Raw genomic sequence first — 21,499 nt, 5'->3', positions numbered from 1 at the left:
ATAGCAAACTCAGATTCTCCATTCATTTTCTCTGATGATACTATTTTTCACCTCATTGGACTACATGTATACCTTACCCAGATAAAAGGGCAATATAAAGGACCAGAAGAACCAGGAGCGTATCAGACTTTCCTCTGGTCAAGTTAAGAGTTCTGTAGGGAAAGCCAAGGCCAAGAGATAGACTGTGGAAAAAGGGAGCTCACTGCTCTTATTTTGGTCCCTCAAGAAAGAAACCAGCTTTCAGATCGTCCATCTGAAGGTACCATGAAAAGACACATCAAAGACTAATCTATGTGGCACGCAGACCTCTAGACATAGGTTGTACATACACTTGCAAACTGTGTGGACCAATAAGAGAAGATAAATCTAAATACTTGGTGCTGAGGACATGATGTCTACCAGGTATCTGTCAGGGTTTTTTCCTTTAACTTATGACAAACTCCAGTCTGGTTTCATGGAGTGAATGTCAAATTGTGATGACTGCATCTCCCAAATCAATTTCATCCAGTAGCAACCCAGTTCCCAAGTCCTGAATCACAGTAAAAGAGGGGGGTGACATGACAAAGGGATTCCAAAAGAGCTTGTCTGACACTCACTGAAACACCAATGTATGCTTACTTCCCAAATGAAGACTGCTGAAAGTCTCCACAGAAAGTTATTGAATGGAAGGGTCATACTTATAACTGGACTTCATCCAAAATGGGCTTATATTAAAATTTCCATTAATTTGGACTTAAATTAAATTGCTACCAGGATTTCTGCAGTACCTGGGATGACAATGTTAGCAGCACACACATCTCCCATCAGCAAGAATGCACACCCAGTCCAGCTTCTTGTTGTAGACAGCTGAACTCCCTTTCCATTTTCAGCTTGAGCTCTGAGTGAACTGGCAGGATTTTTTGTTATTTTTTTTCCTGTCACACTGAAGGTGACATCTCATCTTGCAGCTGTTCTTAATCTTATAGCTTCTTTGCCATGGGATTTTGATAACTAGAAGTTTATCCAAGAATAAATATTTTATGAACTTCAGTTCTATGCAGCAGCCAGAGACAGAACCTTTGAGTCTCAAAGACTGGAGTATCTTATTATCTCAGAATCCAGTTTTGGATCCCTTACTTCGAAAAGTATGTATCTACACAATTCGTTACACAAAAGGGGCATTAGGAATGAAGGGCTACAGACCCAGGCCTTCAGACAACAGTAAGAAAAACAAGAGGAAGAACTGCAATGAATTCCATCTCACTGCACCTCACCAAGGAAGCTGCACTTGATACTGGTGGGACAATCTGTTTAGTATTCAAGCTTATGAGTGACTGAACCTTTTCCTGCAATAGCAATTTATCATGTTAATATTTCTTATCTCAAGGACAGTGAGAAGAATTTTAAGGTATAAGAAGGCTAACCAGTCAACAGAAGTGATCTTATTTATCTTAGGGTGTGAAAGAAGACCTTAATTCTAACCATATTAGCTTCCCTAATGATGAAATGGATCTTTAGCAGAACTGGGTTAATATCAAAATGTATACAACTGATACCTTGATTCTAGTTGTTGATTTCTAACTGTGTTCCTAAAGTATTAGCTGCGAGCCCTTTTCTGTTTGAGACATTTTATATTAGAGCTGAGATATCAAACACTGCATACTGGTTTGCTTAAGAGCATCTTCAGTTCTACTTTCCTTTTTTAAACAGAAAACATTTGGCAAAAAGAGTCTTTCAAGCCATGTAAGGTTTGATTTTATGTTTATTTGTGGCACTAACAGACATCAATATTTTACAATATATAATATACAGTCATATTAAATGCAGATGGCTAAATATTCTCTTGCTCTCAACATTACATAGGCATACATTTTAAATTTCAGCTAAAAAAAAAAAAAAAAAGGATCTACCATCACTCTGGCCTGTGATTATAAAAGTGTAAATGTACAAACTTCCTCTTCCTCCACTTCATTACAATATAGGAAATACGAAAAAGCATTTTGATCCCTCTTTTATAAGTTAATCATTTCAATTTAATGAAATATTTTCAAAATATGTACAACAACAACTACCAAAGTAGTTAACATTTGAAAAAGATGCTGCTATATAAATACTCATGAGACAACATACAACAGCAGTACAACCTGGAAACAAAAGGCCAACTTACGCATGACCTGACCAAGGGACTAAGTCCTGACTACTGATCCAAACCAGCTTCACTTCCTTCTGCAGTGCGGGAATGAATTCTAGACCTTGGACCTCTATGCAGTGCTCTGAAATCTTACTAGTAACCTTCACAGTCTGTCGCAAATAGAGATCCCTTAAGGTGTCTCAGTATTTTTAAAGTGCCACAAACGTTACTAGGGTTCGGTATATCTATACAGCTTAGTATTCTATACGTCATATCCCATAAGTAACTCTTCAGTAGACACAGTCTCAATCATTATTGATTGCCTGCTTTCACAGAGCTCCACCAAAGATATGAAGTTTATCTAATCTTAAAAAAAAAAAAAAAAAAAAAGACTCCATCATATGAAAATTAAGGTCCCTCATAATGTACCGTAACCTTTTTCTTGTGATTTTTTTCTATAGATCTTTATTCTCTTTTTTTTCTCCCTGATCACTTTCAGCCCTTTTCTCAACCAAATAAGAAGCAAGTGAAGAGTTTATAACAGTTACATATTTTTAACAACTTGAAATGAATATTACTTTTCAGATAGCTAGCAAAGCCTTTTTATTTTGCCCATAAACACAATTAAGTATTAACACAGGACTGCACAGTGTTTATATTCTTATTAACCTGCCAACAAGAATAGTTTATTGGCAACCTTAAATATTCAGAGGCAAAACACAATTCCTTGGCACAGATGCTTTACAGCAGAGCAACACATTTTTCCCTTAGAACCATTATGCAGGAACACACAGAAAATTAACTACAACTTATTTTGGCTCGTAGACAAGAGAATAAACTAAACTTCTTGATGTTTTTTGCCACTTCAGACCTTGAATGATGATTATGGGTGCATATGGGGTTAGATTTCCAATTACCTGTTCTTTATACATGATTCAAACGAGCAGAGGGACCTGTAACAAAGAAAAGCACATGATCACTCAAGATATTTTTAAACCTTCAACTGTTGACATTGTTAACCAAACATTCTCTTGTGGGGCTGTTTTCAAGCCTAGTCTCTTCATCAGCTCCTTAAGACTTAGAGCTTATCTGTTCTTTTTTTTTTTTTTTTTTTCTAGGTGTATCAGTTGGTCTAATAAAAGGTTATATTATCCTTGCTTAAAACCCCACACACCTCACATACTCTTAGATTTTATAGTTGCAGTAACATTATTACTATAATGTAGGTGACATTGTTCTGTGAACTTCCTTCATCTTGTGGAATGAACAGAAACCCTGGCTGTAAGCATGCAATATCTGACTGTCAACATCTATGCAGAATCGGATAGCTGTCACTGGTCACATAAATCAATCGATGAGTACTTTACTTCCTGACTGAAGGAAATTCCCATAGCCTTTAATTCAGGAAAATCCTTAAACAAATGCTTATCTTCCTTCCTACTCCTCAGGTCATCTAAGCATATGCTTAATTTTAATGCCAGTGTACTCTTCCAAAATCAAAGTTGCTGAGCTTTGATTCTATCAGACAGATATACATTAATGTCACCACAAAAGCTAAACAGGAATAATGTATTTGATTAAGTTTAAACCTTCCATATTGGCCTTAGTATCCATGGCAGAAACTTTATTCTTAGGGAAAAAAGTAGGCCATGGTACAAATTATTATCAAGGTGAAGAGTTCAAATTAAGTTTTATCTTTCAATTCAAATGAAGTAGCAACATGCAAATGACTGCTTCTAACTATGCATGGGAACTAGAATCCCTTTATGTGCTCATTTGACTACCTGTATATCAAGCTTGGCCAACCTCTAAGTGGGGTCTTCTGCCCCATTTCCAGCATAGCAGTGCCAACATCAACAGTGGATTTGAGTCTGTAATTTCTGTCATTGCTCCCACAGACAACAATGATGAGAAACAGTCTTTCTTCATTCAGAATACCACATCTCTGATTACATGAGAAAAATAATACAGTGCTAGACATAAAGACATAAGGGTACAGAACTAGGCCATACTCCCTGGAAGACATTGAACATGCCATAATTCAGATCGATGTATTACTTGCTGGCAACCAACTTCAAATTATACCAGCATACAGCACTGACTTATTGTAATAGGTGCAGTAATTACCTTACCTGGCTCCTTTGATTGCCAACAGAGTGATACACTGCACGTATCAACAGTTCATGTGACTAAATGCCGATGCCAAACACTGGAATGAATGCTTGTACATACTGTGATAGAGCCAAATTCATTTTGTTAACTTAGAAACGGCTGCTTAAATATGTCTGGCTCTAATCTTTACTGGGAAATGTGAAGTCTGTAGAACACCTCTCATACATACTATTAAAAATGGTCTAGAGAAATCATTTTTCCATGAGCAAAAGCTTGTTTTTCAGATATGCAACTTGCCTTCCCCACCTTGTGCAGGCACATTCTGCTGCACTATTTCTACCAAATCCCCAGGTACATCTCTACCTAATATGAGTAGATGGTATAGCAGCACAGGCAACTTTTTTAACTTCTCTTTGTTGGGTAAGATTTTCCATCCTGCATGGACTTGTGCTGCAACTATACCTACAGCTAGACATCTAATGGGTTATTTGCATGTGTAGTTATGTTATTTTTCCACAGATAATCATAGTAAATCCCAAGGCAAGTATACTTCTGTGTCTGTGTAACATGTAATGATACACAGAATTGCAGAAATCTAGCCAGATTAGGCTGCATTTTCTGAGACAGAAATAAAACATTTAAAAACTAATCATAAGGATCTTAACCGCGTGAACTTGTGACAAAAAGTTCTTTGACGCAATTTAAAGAAAACACTAATTCACTTTTAACACCAGAAGCTCAGATGTTACAGTTCTTCTACTAACCTGACTCAGTAGAATTAGCCAATATTTGGTCTCAGATCAGCTATTTATTTCCCCTGCCGACTGACTATCCTTTGTACAGGAGGCAAACTGTGTGGCTAGGAAGCAGGCTCCTTGCTAGCGAGGTGACTTTATTTCTAAAGTCAATTAACTGCCAAAGGCGTTAACTAGGTCATCTGTCCTGGTCAATGACTTTACTTCACACCATCTCCCTGACTTGCTGTTACACTCTGGACATGCTAAACACGTACCAGGTTGCAGGACAGACCACTCTAAAAACTGAAGAAAAAGGTTGCTGCCTGCAATCTTTTCCAGCATGGTAGGCTCATCACATTTGCACCTCTATTCCCTTTGGGTAGGATATGAAATCTAACCTCCTTTCTGGCAGGTCTCTGAACTGCACTGCACTGCACTGGGGATGAACCATGTTCCTCAGGAGGACCAACTGGGCTTGGCACCCTCAAGAATTTTCCTTCAGGAGTCTGTGGACAGCAACAGTGTGCAATAAAACAGAAGCCGTTTCTTCAAAACAAAGTATGATTTATTTGCCAAACCAGGCACAGTACTCCAATAAATGGATTAAAGAACAGCCAGGAGACCTGTGCACATACTGTCGTACCTTCACTTGGCATTTCTCTCAAGTACCTATTTTTGCTCTAGTTTGTTTTGGGTGACCCACTTACAGCCTGTGTGGTGCAGACCCTGACTCGCAGCAAGGCAGGGTCAGCCTGCAGCAATTTCTTTCCTCCCTTCCTGCACAGTGGATCTTTTAACCTTAAAGTTCATGACTTCAGCAAACAGCTGTGTAATCAAGGGTGGAGTGGAGGAGTTGCCTTTTCACAGATATTAATAGAGCTCAAATTTTGGTTGGGATGCTCCTTATCTAGGCAATTGGTTGCTTTTTATGTTTGGTTGCCCTGACAGCCCCGTTTGATCTACTTCCATTGCAAATAACCCCTCATAAATAAGGCCAAATTGAGTCATACATAACTAAGCAATGCAGATCCTTCCCAGTTCTCTGCAATATTAGCTAAATAAATGACTTCACCATCAGAAGCCCTTGTTCCAGCAAACTTCGAGAAGACAATAAAAGGGAAACAGGTACAATTCAGAACTGAACTTCCCAGTCTGCTGTCTAGTTGCCGAAACCAAAATCTTCTAGAAAGCAAAGCCAAAAAAGGCTCTGTGCTCATACCTGCAAATCATGACATCATAGATCCTGGACAGACAAGACAAAATAAAGAAAAAAAGTTTGCTGTGGTGCTGATGCAAAACCACCTGCTAGTTACTCTCTACCAAAACCTCAGTGCTCTTTGGAGACACGTTCTTCATGTAAAGAGACATGTGAAAGGAAAAACCTCTGATATGCAGATACATACTTCTACCAACTCAACTTTGCTATCACAAGTTGTCCAACTACAGGGGAAATATCAGCATTCAGCTCTCATTTAACATAGCAAACTAGGAGAGAGATTAATACATGCTAGATAGAAAGCTCTTTGGGAAATCTGACATTCTTACTCTATCAGTGATCAAGGGCATGAGATACCAGATGTCAAAGCAATATGATTCCTTTAGCATATACAAGACTTAGCTTGAATATCCAATATCATGGAGGACAGCACAACAATAAGAAAATCTTACTTTGTCTTGGACAAAATACTGCTCTCTTTATTTTCCTGAAAGACCTACATAATAAGAGATGCACTCTCCTGTCATCTCAATGTCAAAACTACCAAAAAATTACTCTGTCTTGAAAATGAAAGAAGACAGGCACAGTGTTTAGCAGAATATATCAGTATATCAAGATTACTTTCATAGACTGCAATGGCCATCCAACTGTTTCAAAGTAAATCCCCAAGGATATGTTAAAGACTTGCTTAAGTAGTGGTACAGGTCCCCCCAGAGACTTCTGCAATAGTTATGCAGTTGGAAGAATGAGGAATTTGAAAAGATCTAGAAATCAATGAACCACAAGAAGCATTCCTGAATGTTGAAATCCCCCCTTTTTTCTGTAAACTGGTGAAGTGTGGAAACAAAGGCCTGACTTTTACCTTGAAAAAGTATTACTTTTTCATAATTTGCAGTCTTCTACTAGTATGCATAGTATAGATGTAGCTTTTCACATGCAAAATAACTGCACATCCAGAGTTCTCTTTGCATGCTGATGTAAACTTCACTGAAACACTTTGAATGATTCTGTGGAATTTCTCGTTCGTCAGATTTCTTTAGCTAGCCTTTTTATTGTTGAAATTTGGTCATCTTTTCTGAATTTTTTTAAAGAGGACAACTGAGCAAGGTTAAAGACTATTTACATATTTAAGGCTGGCATTAGGCAAATCACATGTTGGGAAAATGGCATCTGTTTCTGTACATTCCCGAAAGTCTGTGGATCAAAGTCCGTTTTTGATACTGTAGTATAATATTAAGATAACTCCACTCAAACCAATTAATCTGCTTCCCTTCACCTAGAAACATACGGTGACACAAGATTAGGAAGAGTAATTTTCGCTCAAAGAGATAAGTGAATTTATGCCAAAAAATCATACCCAGACAACCAAACATTTAGCCATCTGGGAGTTAAGTAACCCACAGATGACCACAGGAGTGATACACATATCATCCAATTTACAGTTAAGTTCAGACTGACATTAAAAAGAAGCCACAGTCTTACTGACAGCTCTCATCTCTGTGTGATCAGGGTGCAAATGTTGGGATTCAAAGTCTAGGACACACTACTGAAATTGGGAGAGAATTTATCTCTAAATTTGCTTCAGGGTCTCACATCTGATCTTTCTTAAGTTCACCTAGTCTGAAGGACATTCAGAATCATCTCAGATTCATAATAATGGAAAAGGGCATGGGAATGCTTTCTGAAATGATATTCATGCTCTCTTCAAAAAAGTACTGTCTGTTCATACTGTTGCATGTATGTACACCTATGTTTTGGCCTCAATAGTGTGTTTTAATACCCATTCAAAGGTTTGAAATATGCTAGATCTTTAACTCATTTAGAGAAAACACTGCACATACTTTCTCCTGATGGCAGAAAGAAATGTGTGGCTAGCACAGCTTACAAACAGCTCCCAGGGCACAGCAGCCCCAGATTACTTCATCCACATAGAAATATAAAAGTAATTTACCTTTTTTAACTTTGCTGCTCCAGCACCAGAGCGAATAGCCTCCATTAGGGCTCGCCTTGCCTCCCCAGGGTCACCTGCAGTTGTAGCAGAGGAATTAGGAGCTGCTGTTGACAGCTGAGTTGGAGGTGGTGGAGGTGGTGGCTGAGCAGGGGCAGGTGGGATACAGAACAGCTCTTCCTGAGAGTCTTCTGTTTTCTGCAAGGACAGTTCTGCATTCCTAAAACTCTGGAGCTCTTCAGAAGCCAATGAGGAGATCTGTTCATGATGCAGTTGAAAGGAGGAAGTTAATACCAAGCATGACTAAACAGTAATTACTTGACATTTGATGCACTTTAATTTCAGTACCCCAATTTCACTTTGCTTGAATGACATAAAACATGTAGAACTTTTGTTTGCTCATGAGGTTGAACATCTGTTACTACTCACTCACATCACTCAGCTGGGCTGATTACAAGCATCAAGGATTTGGCATTGACTCTGACTCAGAAACTCAATCTTTATTTACTGTGAGCTCTAGCATCCTGTAACTCTTCTTGGCATGTAAGGTAACAGACAGAGAGTTGGACTTGGTATTCATTTGGAAACAACCACAAGGGGTTTTGGAATCAGGAATATATATTAAGGCTGCAGTAGCCACCCAGGAATCTCATTACTTTTCACATTCTATGCTGCATGGAAATAATCTCATATGACAGAGAGGCTCTTCTAGATTTAAGATTTCATTGCTTCATTGAAAAAAAATAACATTAAACCTAAAGATCTTAGCCACACTGGAAAAAAAATAAGAAAAGAAAGACCAGAGAGAACAATGTGGAAGCAGTGGGAACAAAACTGATTGCTCTTCCAAGTGGCTTTCTGTAGAATTTCTGAACCTAAAATTCCTGCATGAATTACTTACTTGGAAACTCTTTCTAGTTAAAATGAATGCAGGGGAGGAGGTAATCTTTCAGACTAAGCCAGCTTTTCCATCAACTGCCTCAATAAATAGTTTTGCCATTAGCAACATTACTAGTAATAATCATGATAAATTATTTGTAATCAAATGATTTGGCAATTATTAGGAAATTCAGTTCCATGTGCCAAACAGGAGGTCTTCAAGTAGATGCATTAGTATTCTGTTGCAGAGAAACTGAGGCACAACACTTCCTTAGTGAAAAACCAAAGGATTCATTGCCCATCAAATAATCCAAACTCACAGAGCTCCTATGTTCTATTCCTTCACTGTATACACACACACACAGACATGGACAAATACGTGGTAATAATGTAATGTCAAACAAGACATGAACGTCTGAGATGACATGAAAAGACAGCATTTTCATCACAGCACATCTATATCCCGCCCTGTACACATACAAACACGATGCTTCAACTAGCACAGGTGACAGAGTGTGAAAAAGAAGCGCACGGTTTCTAGGCAACTTCCTTTAAAACGATGGCAAATGCTTCTCTGCGGGAGGAAAGTATTCCAAAAAGTCTCTGTGGCAATACAACACCACTTCGTTGTCAGAGCCTCTTTTGCACAGATCTACATTTATTCCTCATTAGCACAGGCTGCAGTTAGGTGTGCGTGAAGATGGCTGCTGCGCTGCATGTTCTGCTCTCAAGCTCCCAGGAAGCTGCACCCTATCTGCAGCAAGGGCAGTAAGGTATTTAGAACTGCTTTGAGGGAAGGAATAAGTCCCTAACAGAGACAAGGGAGACTTTCTACCTAGTGCCAGCTATTTGGATGTGTGCTAATGGCCTGAGTCATTGCATGAGGGAAATGGGAACCTCCTTGCCAAATACACATCCTTGGCTGGATTAGTGAACTAAGGCTAGAACAATGCAGGCTTCGGCTATTAGGAATAAGAGATGCTTTAATGATTAGGTAAAACTTTCAGACAGAAGGAATTATCCCGCTGTGGTGAAAGTGTTTGAAATTTTCCATCAATGACTTGCATGCACCAGCTCATATTAACAGATAAACAGCACGCATGGAGAAGTCATAGTGTTTTTTCAGGTAGCTGGAATTGAATGTATACGGAAGGAAATGCAAATATATTAACCTAACCTCATACCTCTAAAGTGGAAAAAGCAACACCTAAAATGTGAATGTGATGAACATTTGATGTCACCAGTGTACATTCACTGTAATCCATTTGGATTTCTATACACTTCTTTCTCAGTTAAAAGCACACTGGTTGAAGAAATGTTAAGTTTTATAGCAGAGGGCAGAATCTGCCCTGCCCTGCTATCTGCATAAGTCAGATCTGGTTTTGTATCATCACAATCGCTCCCTAAAGTCTTCTCTTTGCAACACAACTTGTAGTTTGCATCTTCTCCATGTTTATTTGGAACACTCAGCAGGCACAGACTGCCCCTAGGAGACCACTCATCATCTTGATTTCTTACCTTTTTCAGCTTCGAGGTGCCACTGTGGCCTCTAATTGCTGCTAGCAGGGCTGAGCGCTCATTCTCTGGCTCAGCATATGAGGGTTTGTTGTGATTGCCGTATAGTGCACTGTCTGAAACCTAGAATGTGAAAAGAATAAACCTCAGATTGTTTTTAGATATTTACTTAGAGATACTTTGTAAACACTATTAAAAGTATTTTTAGCACTTGTACCAGAATGCAAGCTATGGAAACTGCTGTCTGTCTGCTTTTGTGCCTGCTTTACAACCTGAGCTCACACTGAATGGTGAGGGTACCCATAGGTCCCAGTTAGTAATTCCACACTTACAGATTCAGTCTCATATCCCCTAAGCATAAAATCAGTGCTTACAGCAATGCCACTCAGTGGCAAGCTGGTATCACCTAGCAATACAAAACGGAGTTTTCTTTCCTTTGCAGGTTTTTACAAGTTTTCTATGTGCTGTGTGTTCTTGTTTTTACATAACAGCCCGAAATGCAGGCTAGGCTCTTCGGCTAACCTCGATTACCTCTCCTTCATGCTGTATCTATGCAACCTCTGCTTCTTTTAGGCAGTGCAGCAGCAATGGTGTTGCGTAACATACAGGACGTGCAGAACCACCAGTGGCTTGGGCTGCATTTTGCCACTATAAATTTTTCAAACGCCATGTGTACTCCAGGTCCCCAGCAATGGTAAGTTATAAAACCTCTTGTGTCTGTCAGACTTCTGTGGGTTTCTGCAATATGAACAGACTAAAGAAAGTCTCCACTTTACCTTCCTGAGCTTCTCCTTTCCCCCTCCTGTTTGAATGGCTTCCATTAGGGCACTGTGCAGTGACGTGTCTTTAGGAATTGGTTTTTGGACAACAGGTTTGAACTTCTTCTTTGGTCCAAAGATATTGGTCTGCACATTAACATCCAGTTCGCCAACAGCATTAGTAAGTGAATCATCAGGTTTGTCCTTCTGTTCTGACTCTGCCTTTGCTGTCACACCATTTAACTTGGGCGATGCCCTCAGCGAACTCACTTGCATGCTGTCAGTAGGAGGCCATTTAGTGATCCGCAAAGACGAGCTGAAGGGGGGCGAGACTCCTTGGAGATCAGGTGACTTGAGAGAGGAGGCTGAGTTACTACGGGGCAAAGTCTCACATTTCTGGTCCAACAAAAGACGCTTCTTTTTCTCCGCTATACTTTCTTTGCCATTTAAACTGTGCTCATCTTCTGTACCGTCGTTATCCTTCAGAGAGGATTTAGTAAGTGGGACACTGACATTCTTTTTATAGAAACTAGCAGGAGTTGCTTGATTTGGTGCCCTGATATTAACTACTTTGTTTTCCATGCCAGAATTATCACCAGGTGTGAGCCTGTGGGATACTTTTTGACTGCTAGTAAAAATATTTGCATTTTTTTCTGTTGTTTCTGCCGATTCCGTTTCCACAGGGCTGGAATTGGCCACAATAATACACCTTTTGGGGGAAACTTCTGCTTCAGTTTTAGCCTCTCCTGCTCCATGCTTATATTCATCTTTCTCATGAAATTCTGCAGAGTCAGGCTTAAAGGTAGGTAGGTTGATGTGTTTTGCAATGGCAGAGGCGACATACTGACTTGAAGTTCTCCTATGAGGTTTTAGAAATGGAAGCTCCATCTTGTCTTTATTAACGGCTGGGGCCATTAATGGTTTTACCTGAGACTGCGTGACTGGAAGAGGTGGTTTGGTCTTTTCGTTCTCAGACGGTTTTTCAGCTACCTGGGAAGTAACAGTTTGTGGTGCTACAGGTTTTGGAGCTGCAGGACTGACAGGTTTGTGTTCCTGTTTTGTAGCGAAGGACTTAGAGTTTGTGTTAACTGCTGGCTTTTTAGCAAGATGCTCAGCAGAGTCATCGCTTTGTTTTTCCACAGAACTTGACCTCCAAAATTCCTTCACTTTCCCGAGAGGAATTTCCTCACTTTCACCAGTAGAGGAACCTGGTATGTTCTTACTGACCACAACCTTTGGGTTGATAAGGTTGCCTAGTTCGTCTATCTTAATGGCACCAGTGGAGACTGAAGTTCCTCTATCAGAATGTTTTACTTCAGGTTTGGGAGGGACAACTTTAAAGGTTGTCAAACCCATTTTGGGTTCGTAATTTGTTCCCCAGTTCTGGGCACGATGACACCACGGGGGTGTTGATGGGACCTCTTCTGCCTCAATTTTTTTTGCTGGTGGCCATTTGATTTCTAATTCTGATTTACTTTTTTTCAGAGTTCTCTCTCTGTTACTGCCTTCATTATATGGATTTATTTTCTCTTTTGCTGTACTGATTTCAGTTGTGGTCTTTGAGTGAGACGGAATCAGCTTAGATTTACACTCCTCAGACTTCATACCATGCCTGGGTGGGGCTTCCAGTCTTACGTTCTTTTCACTTCTTTTTTCAAAGGAGGATGTGAGAGATTCAAACATATCTCTCCTCTGTTCCACAGGCAAGTGAACGAATTCACTTTCAGATGGTTGCTGATGTAGTAGGTCTTTGGATTTACATACAGCTCCAGTATCTGTGTGCCCTTTATCAAAGGAACCCGCATTGTTGTTTTTATTTGTAAAGTTTCCTGTACTGACAGAGTCAGCTAGTAAGTTCCGTGAACCCCTTGTCTCTTGGTTTCTAGGTGAATTAGAGATGGTAACTTCTGGAACATCATCTATGACTGTCACTGGAACAGAACTGGCAACATCCTGGGGATCCTCAACTTTTCTTACATGTGGGCTCAGCACTTCACTCATACACTCAGAGTCAGAGTTACTTTTAACATCCATTGCTGCAAAATACACATATAGTATTACATATAGGCAATATTTAGGCAATATGACTTTAAATTAGACAAACAGCTAACACAAAGTTACCCATATCAGATATTTCAGTTACACAAAAACTAACAGGAATATATTTATGCCTGTATTACAAAAAAGGAGAGATCTGGGTCCTTTTTATTGTCTGGCTGCTGATTAGGATCAGCCAAATATTCCTGCAGTCCTCCTGCTTCAGCCAGTGGGAAACATATAAATGCAGCTGAAAGCAGAATTTAATCTATTGTTCATACCTTATCTTTGACTAACTTCTCTCAGTGATAAACATTTCACCACATGACTCCAAAGGAGAAACACTTCTGAGAAACAGTGAGCAACTCCAAATTATGTTTCCCAGACCTGGTTAGTAATAACAACCCAGCTGAAGGATTTCCTTGAGCAAGCAAACAAAGAAACAGTACTTGTATTTTTTTTTCTCCATTCTTTCGTTTTCCTTCATTACCAATGACTCCAGAAGCCTCATTGTGCAAGAAGCTTAACTCTCCTCTCAAATTTGCTGGTATAAATAAAGGGTTACAACACAGAAGCTAAGAAAAAGCAGTGTTCGAAAACTCACAGAAATTAAATTGGAAGTCCACTGCAAAAGTACTGAAATAAAGATGGAAAGTTTTAAAGTATTCAGCATCATTTGATGACAAACCATTAATAGTGAAATGTTTGTATTCACAGCTGGAAAAACAGAAGCACATTATTGCTTTGTGATTAGATTTTATCTCTTCCCATTGTTTCTTCCTGCATTTTTCGATTTTTAACTTTACAACACACGTCTGCTGATGTAGTGGAGACACGTAGAGGAGACCAAAATGTCTCCCCTTCTTTGCTTCACTAGGATAAAAGATGCAGCAGAAGTACTGTTTATAAAAGAGAGCTAAATTCACTAGTGATTTAGCATCACTGAAGTCCATGAAATTATACCAAATTTGGCCCACAATATATGTCCACAAACTGCTGATCATCTCTTCCTAGTAGCAGACACCAGAATACAATGACAACCTGATAAACAGCTTGATAAATACTCAGTGCTGTTTTATGAGGAATGGCTGCCCCAGAAGCAAAGGGAAAGCAGCTCCTTTGGGTGCACCACATTCTGCCTCAGACCTGTGAGTTGCTCCCAGTGATCTCAGTGAGAAATGTGCAGATGTCTCAGATGTTTGACTGAGTACCTCCCAGCTATGCATATGTCTTCTGTACCTCAGAGGTTACACAGTTCCCTACCTTCTAAATCTTCATCCAGGTCAGCCAAAGTCTGCTGGAGTTGTGCATCAATGAATACATCCTCATTTCCATGCTTAGCTGCAGTTATTTCTTCATTTTTGCTGCTAATAAAGAGAAAAAAACACATTGTGTGTCCTGCTTTTTTGCTTTGTACTGTTGCTCTGAAATATGCTCTCATTGCAGCCCCTTTGGCTCCACTGGGGTTCTGAAATCCATTCCCCAAATTATGAAAAATACGCAGCCTTAGAGACTCAAACCACGCCGACACATGCGCATTTAGGAGGGACTTCAGTGATGCCCAAGCGTATTCTGTGTGCTGGTGATCAAAAGATTAGGATTAATACACCCTGTCACAAAGAAATGGTCTGGCCTCACTGTGAAGCATGCAATTCAGCTGGACCGCAGAAAAGCAACATATGCCAAGGCAAAGTTTTTGCATATCCACGTAATTTTAAAGCAGACCGCTAGCCATCCTGTGCACACTCTATGCCAACAAATCTGCACCTTAATTAAATAAAAATTGCATGGCAATGAAAAATAAATACAGCTAAATACTGTTAGACAATCGCTCTGCATCCTGGGGGGAGGGAGGAGAGGAGTAAAGAGAAACTAATCCCTTGAGAGCTGTTTCTAGTGAAACATATCGAGTGGCCTGATTTTGCCAAGAAATAACTATATGGTTTTTGATGGAGTTGTACAATGATCTAAAACAAGTCTAAAATCAGAATGAGTGCCAAGTGTTGTCTTGGCTTATTGAAGAAAAAAAGAAAATGAAGATGAAACTAAGAAGAGTCCTAACAAAACAAAACAAAACAAAACTAAACTAAAATAAAAAAAAATACACATGACAACCTGTTACACAACAGACCTTCTGTTTCTTCGGAAGAAAAATCTTGACCAGCAGAACTTTCCTATCTAAATAATCGAAACCAGGATGTTATGTTGGACAATTCATTTTTAATAGCTACCTGTTTCTCACCTGAAGTTAAAACATTGTCATCTGTGACACTGCCTCTAAGTTCTGCCCATGTGATTAGTTTATTGACAAAATAGTTTTCCCTGCCAACCACACCTAACACACTCTGGTCAGGTGAAGCAACTTTGCCCTTTTCAATATCAAGCCCTTAATATCATAGATAAAGAAACATGACTTGTTTTTTTTTTTTTTTTTGTAGTTTGTTGAAGATCATGAAAAAATACTACTTTTCTATTACCCTTTAGAAGAATTTACCGAATAAATACTCATGGATGTTACCTGACATTGATTTAAATGATCTCTAACAGTGTAGCTTCGTTTTTTGCTATTTGATTGCTTTAGTTTTCTCTTGCTCTTAACAGGACTAACTGAAAGCACATGTTCAAGCACCAGATATTTCATTTTTATTTTATTTTATTTTATTTTTTTTTGCATTCGCCTCTCCTTTCTTTGCATCTTCAGTAGCAGCCCTGGAGCCTGATTCCTTTCCCTACACTAGGATGAAATCAAGGTTTGAATACAGAGGAAGAGATGCAGTGCTGCCATAGAATATAATTTCTTCCATAATCTTCCACTGACCAGAGCTTTGGCAGGCTCTGAATATCCCCAGAAACTGATGTGAACTGATGATGCTCAGGCTCATAGTGCAAGATCATGGCAAACTGAGTTTTCCACATGATAGATTAAGAGAAAGGTGGCACAATTCAGCCAAAGTCACCAACAGAAGCAATTGGTGCTGAAAGGCAGCAGTCCTACTGTACCCTGAACAAACACACACACACAGATCAATGAGATCATTCATCTGAGCAAACTGATAAAAAGATTTAAGCTTACTTCAGCATTCAGATTGAGGTAGAAGTCTGGCAAACAAAACTCTCAACTTTATGGTGGCAGAAAGTATGAACCACCTGAATGTCATATTGATTTTGCTGTGAAAAGTTTTATAAAATTAATAAAAAATAATTGCTCTTCTGAGTGCATTTTAAAACCAATTAATTGCAAACTCAAAGAAACCATTTGTGACGGGAAAATGATCCAAACTGTGCACCAGCTAAACGATATGCAGCATGGAAGGTAAATATTGCTTTCCTCTTTAAAAAGATGGTCTTGTGGGATAGTTGTGAGCAGTTGGAAGTAAACTACTGACATACATTGAGACCCTTTCTCTAAGCTACTGTGAAGAAGGTGCTTCAGGCTACAGTGCTTGAGAAAAACCTTGGAAGATACATGTGTAAACCCCTATCTACCACAGAATTAGACCATATTTTCATGAAGGCTGTGCCAGCTCACCACCTTTTGGTACTTGATCATATCTTTCTGTCTCTTGCCTGACTGTTCTTCAACACAGGCAAAATCTGTATTACTAAGGTTATAGGTATTGGGCTTTCTCCAGGAAATAATGAAAACAATTGGCTTGAGGATTTTATGGGTGATTTATCTAGGAAAACATATTTAGAGCTAGAATGGGGATTCTTATGTTCCAAGTAGGTAGTTTGGGTTCACTGGATTGACCAGCTCTTTTCTCATGTCAATCAGGGAGAATCTTTCAAAGACTCCTTATAGCAAAATCATCTTCTCCTTGATGGGCACAACAGTCAGCAAAGGTTTCTTTTATTATCCTCTGTGCACTTATGCAGAGACTATACGTAATTTGCCTCTCAATCTCTGCTTCAATCTCCTTATCTAGACAACCAGGATAATAATATCCAATTCAGAGAATTTTTGTGAAGGAAAGAGAACAATGCAGTGAAAATGAAAGGATTCTTATTCTTTTACAGAGAGAGCTTCAGAAAAAGCAGATCTTTTCTTGTGCATTTCCAAATTCCTAAAAGAGCTATTGTTCATTTCATCTCCACACTCACCAAAAAAAGCAAGACAGAAAGTATGTATTAATCACAGAGCCCGTCTTGAAATTCTTAGCACTGAGAATTTAAAATGTGATACGTGTTTCAGGAGGTGAAAATCTGGTAGTTTCCAGTAGCTCACATAGTTTATAAATACATGACTGAAAAGACTCTTGCACACAACAGCATTTGGAAAGGAAAACAAGAGGGCCTCTGATTTTTACTTTTTTCAAAGACTTCTTCCCTTCTAACGCTATACACTTTTCTTTTGTTGACAGCTCAGTTTTGGCCAGTATCCAAGAAAAATATAGGACTTATTCCTACGTTTTATATTCTGGATAAACATTACCAGTGGCATTTTCTCACACATACTTTTTTTTTGACGTAGGGAAGAACTTGATAACCTTTTTGCTGCCTTTCTGGTAAAACGTGAGGTGCTAAAAATACACCACTCGTGAGTGTTTAGCAGAAGCTCGAAAAGGCAAACTTGTGCGGTTCTTGGAAGCCTGCTCACTTATTGCTTATGTAGATTAGCTGAGATTTGTGCAGGAGCACAGAACTGAGCAAAGTGAGTACTAAACTACAGCCTTTAGTGCTTCACTGAGCTCAGGCTACAATACACAACTACTCCTCGGCAGTCATTCATGCAGTTGGAGACAAAATGAAACTTACGGCAGCATTTTGTCAAATTAGTGCCACGGGAGACAGACATTTATGAGAAAGTTTACATTCTAAGAAAGAGAGGAAAATCTGTGATAAGCCTTGCTGGAAATGCATTAGAAGACAATATATTTGCCATGAGAGAAGCTGCTATTTTGTTCTACTGAGAGCAGCTTTATCTGGGGGTTTGCAAATGACACAACTGACTGAAGTCTCTTTGGGCACTTCTCGGGAGTTCTGGAAAGCCTCCCGTATGGGACCATGGGTAGAGACCACGACTCTCAGCATAATTGAGAAAATACAATCAAGAGCTATGCAAACTGCAGAGAAGGGACCGAGGAAGAGATTCAGTTGTCATCCAGCTGGGACACTCAGTGCCATCTGAAACACTGTAGGACATTCAAGACATCTGCATAGGGCTGGCAGACAACAAGGAACTGATGGGAGATCCATGCCCCTGCTGGAGGTGGAACACCACTACACGTCTTCATCGAATGCTTCCCCAAAGTCTCATTCATTTTGCACCACCTTTGCTTTAACAAGACTTGAGAACACAGCTCCTATAAATTTGTTACCAGCTGGACAGGGAAGACAGAGCCCTTGTAAATCAGAGGCAAATCAAGGGAGGCCCACAGTGCAGGAGCACACACGGGGAAAGAGCAGCTTCTGTGAGGCTGGCAGTTCAATGGACACGAGAGCATTCAGCCCCTCACATGTGTCTTAAGCAGCTAACAGGGATGTGGAAGGCTGGTATTATGGTTACTCCAGACTGGCCTTTGGAGCATTTTGGCTCCTATCCCTGCTCTGATAGTTTTCTCAGTGGGGTACTAGGGATTTAGTTTAACTCTGCTGAATGTATCCAGATTCATCCTCTTCAAAATGGATCAACAATATTCTCCTCTTACATAAATGCTGGGAAGATAAATGCTTCTACCTGGGGTTTATCATAGCTGGTGTTAAAGAAAAGAGCGATGGTGAATGATTTTATGTTGTAGAAAGTAGGGCTGAAAGTATATCCTTTTTGAAAATGCCTTTCTGTTCAACCAGGTCAGAAATGACATCAAGATATCTCAAAGTGCTTACGTATTTGTTTTGTGATTGATGCAGCAAAGTACTCTTAAAAACTGGAGGTAACTATTTTCTAGAGTAGCCGAGTTTACGAAATCTTAGGGTCCATTTTTCCATTATTTATATTTCTTATGCTATATAACTTTTTTTTTTTTTTTTCCTTTTGAAGAACTTCTTGCTCTCTCTCTCATGTTTTTCCTTGTAAATCAAGAGATGTTATTTAACCTCACTGCACCATCTTTTAACCTGCAGTGTTATTGCGCACAGGTTAAGTTGCTGCATTGAGATTTAAGTCGGGCTAGTCCACTTTCCTGACTATTTCTGGCAATCCTGTCTGCCTGCAGGCTTTCCTATAGAGAAGTTGAGAATGGCTGCAGAAGAGCAGTTAGTGTAAGTAGTGGGCTTTCTGGTCACTGAAGCTATGACCGGACCAAGGAGATTCTCTGCTACCTCCTGTGAACCTGAGCATAACGTTTTAAAGTTCTAGCTGTGTATGACCAAAGCCTGTAAAAATGCCATACTGTAGACTGTTAAAATACTGGAAAGTACATCCCACTTAGGACTGGCTAGGTAACAAAGTCATCAGTTGTCTTCCACATAAGATTTCCAAAAGTGTCAGGAACTAGGGAAAGGAAAAAGTACATGTTCATATTCTGTTGAATGCCACATAACCTTGCTTTTGGTGTTCTTCAACAAGGAGTTAAAAAAATCACTGTAGATACTTTTTGAGAACAAATTGCAAGTATAATTTCTGCTCCAGGTTTTTAGTTTGTGTTCTGTTTCTAGCTCTGTGGGACTGCATCATACTTACAATGGTCTTTAGGCTGCAATTATATTTGTGCTGAATAAAAATCATCAGAAAATTTAATTAATCTGTTTTCAAATTCTAGAATACACAGGTCCAGTAGTGCCCTCAGACATAACACCTGGTTAAAATAAGAACTTGCAAATACAGAGAAGGAGGAAAATGAAGTAATTTTTCATCAGCAGCTAGGTTTACAGTTCTTTTACAGTCCTCCCCCATGGCTACTGGTCAAAAACTGTAACAGAAAGCAAATGAAAAAGCTTTTGCTTATTTATAGTATCATTTTGTGGTTTTGAGATCCTTAATGCTAGAAATCTCTGAGCTTGTTACATAGTGGGATGATTTAAGCTTCTAGAGCCCCAGACATATGTCTCATATGCTTCAGGGTCCTCCCCTAGGCTGCAGAAGCAGCAGCTTGCAGTTGCTGTACAGCTGGAAGCATGCCCCCGCTCCCCCCTCCTTGCACTGTCCTCTGGCAACAGCTTCTCAACGGGAAAGCCCGCAGGCAGATAGGATTGCCAGAAATAGTCAGGAAAGTGGACGAACTCGACTTAAATCTCAATGCAGCAACTTAACCTGTGCGCAATAACACTGCAGGTTAAAAGATGGTGTGGCGAGGTTAAATAACATCTCTCGGTTAACAAGGAAAAATATGAGAGAGAGCACGGACCAGAGCCTTTCTCTGCTGGAGGCAGCACTGCATCTTTAGCAACCCAAGCTGCTTCCTAGCATGCTGTGTATTATACAGCTCCAAAGTACATGGCATTTTACAAGCCGATGAGTTTAACAGAAAGGCTAATCTGGATTCTTGCTGTATAATGACTGTGAGTATCTATTACTTAACTGTAATATCATTAGTACCTTCCCTCCATGAACATCTGCCAGCAGAAAAGTGCATGAGAATATCCAAATCCAAAGAGTTTTCTGGAACAAGGGGAAAGGGAAAGCTAGAGATAAGGAAGGAAATTAGCAAAACTATGTAAGAAGCAGAGGCTTGCAAATCTGTCAGACATCTGGGTCTTAATTAAGTAATTTTTCATCCCTGAAGTTCTCCTTGTCACTTTAACCCTTTCTCTTCCTTCCTCCTCCTAAAAGTACATTTATTCTTTTTTCAAAAAAGTTAAACACATGCCCACCCAGCTAAAACAAAGCCTATCTTATAGAGAAATGAGGGAATAAAACTTTCCCATATTTCTCTAAGATTGCTACAAGTGACATGCAATTATATAGAAGATATTTGTGCACACAAATGTATACATATTATATACACAGTGTTATTCTCCTTCCTGATTGCCTTCTGCCACTCTCGATTATACTTTTTCTTCCTCTGACCTCCTTCATCATTAAATTCTCTCCAGCTACCAAGTTCTCTTTCCCCCCTGTCCTTCCCAAGTGGAATACAAAACCTTGTAACATTTGAATTTGAATGGGCTGAAAATTAAGCAGAACAAGTTCACCCACCCCTGTCCTTTCCAGCATTTTTTTAAATCTAACTCGTCAAAACTCAAAGAGTTTTGTAGCAAACAGCCGAGTATTTCTCAGGTTGGTAACAAAGCGGACTCTTTTCCTTC

At 39.5% G+C, this 21,499-nt stretch overlaps 1 protein-coding gene across 14 annotated transcripts in view; it reads right to left on the bottom strand.

The window, feature by feature from the left end:
* Positions 1–1,723: 1,723 nt before the first annotated feature.
* COBL (cordon-bleu WH2 repeat protein) overlaps positions 1,724–21,499 on the bottom strand; it is a 159,392-nt gene continuing 139,616 nt past the window's right edge. For 13 of the 14 annotated variants that reach the window (XM_072034913.1, XM_027451769.3, XM_038174013.2 and 10 more), the window contains 5 exons: positions 14,576–14,679; positions 11,294–13,311; positions 10,521–10,640; positions 8,127–8,381; positions 1,724–3,063 (listed from right to left, as the gene is read on the bottom strand). In XM_072034913.1, the coding sequence (XP_071891014.1) occupies positions 3,046–3,063; positions 8,127–8,381; positions 10,521–10,640; positions 11,294–13,311; positions 14,576–14,679 (2,515 nt within the window). In that variant the 3' untranslated portion in view covers positions 1,724–3,045. The remainder of the gene's footprint in view (positions 3,064–8,126; positions 8,382–10,520; positions 10,641–11,293; positions 13,312–14,575; positions 14,680–21,499) is intronic. The other variant, XM_072034911.1, reaches the window with a different exon arrangement.

Source organism: Anas platyrhynchos, chromosome 2 (genome assembly GCF_047663525.1).
Source record: "Anas platyrhynchos isolate ZD024472 breed Pekin duck chromosome 2, IASCAAS_PekinDuck_T2T, whole genome shotgun sequence".
Classification (NCBI taxonomy): Eukaryota; Metazoa; Chordata; class Aves; order Anseriformes; family Anatidae; genus Anas; species Anas platyrhynchos.
This window is presented reverse-complemented; position numbering and strand designations above follow the sequence as displayed.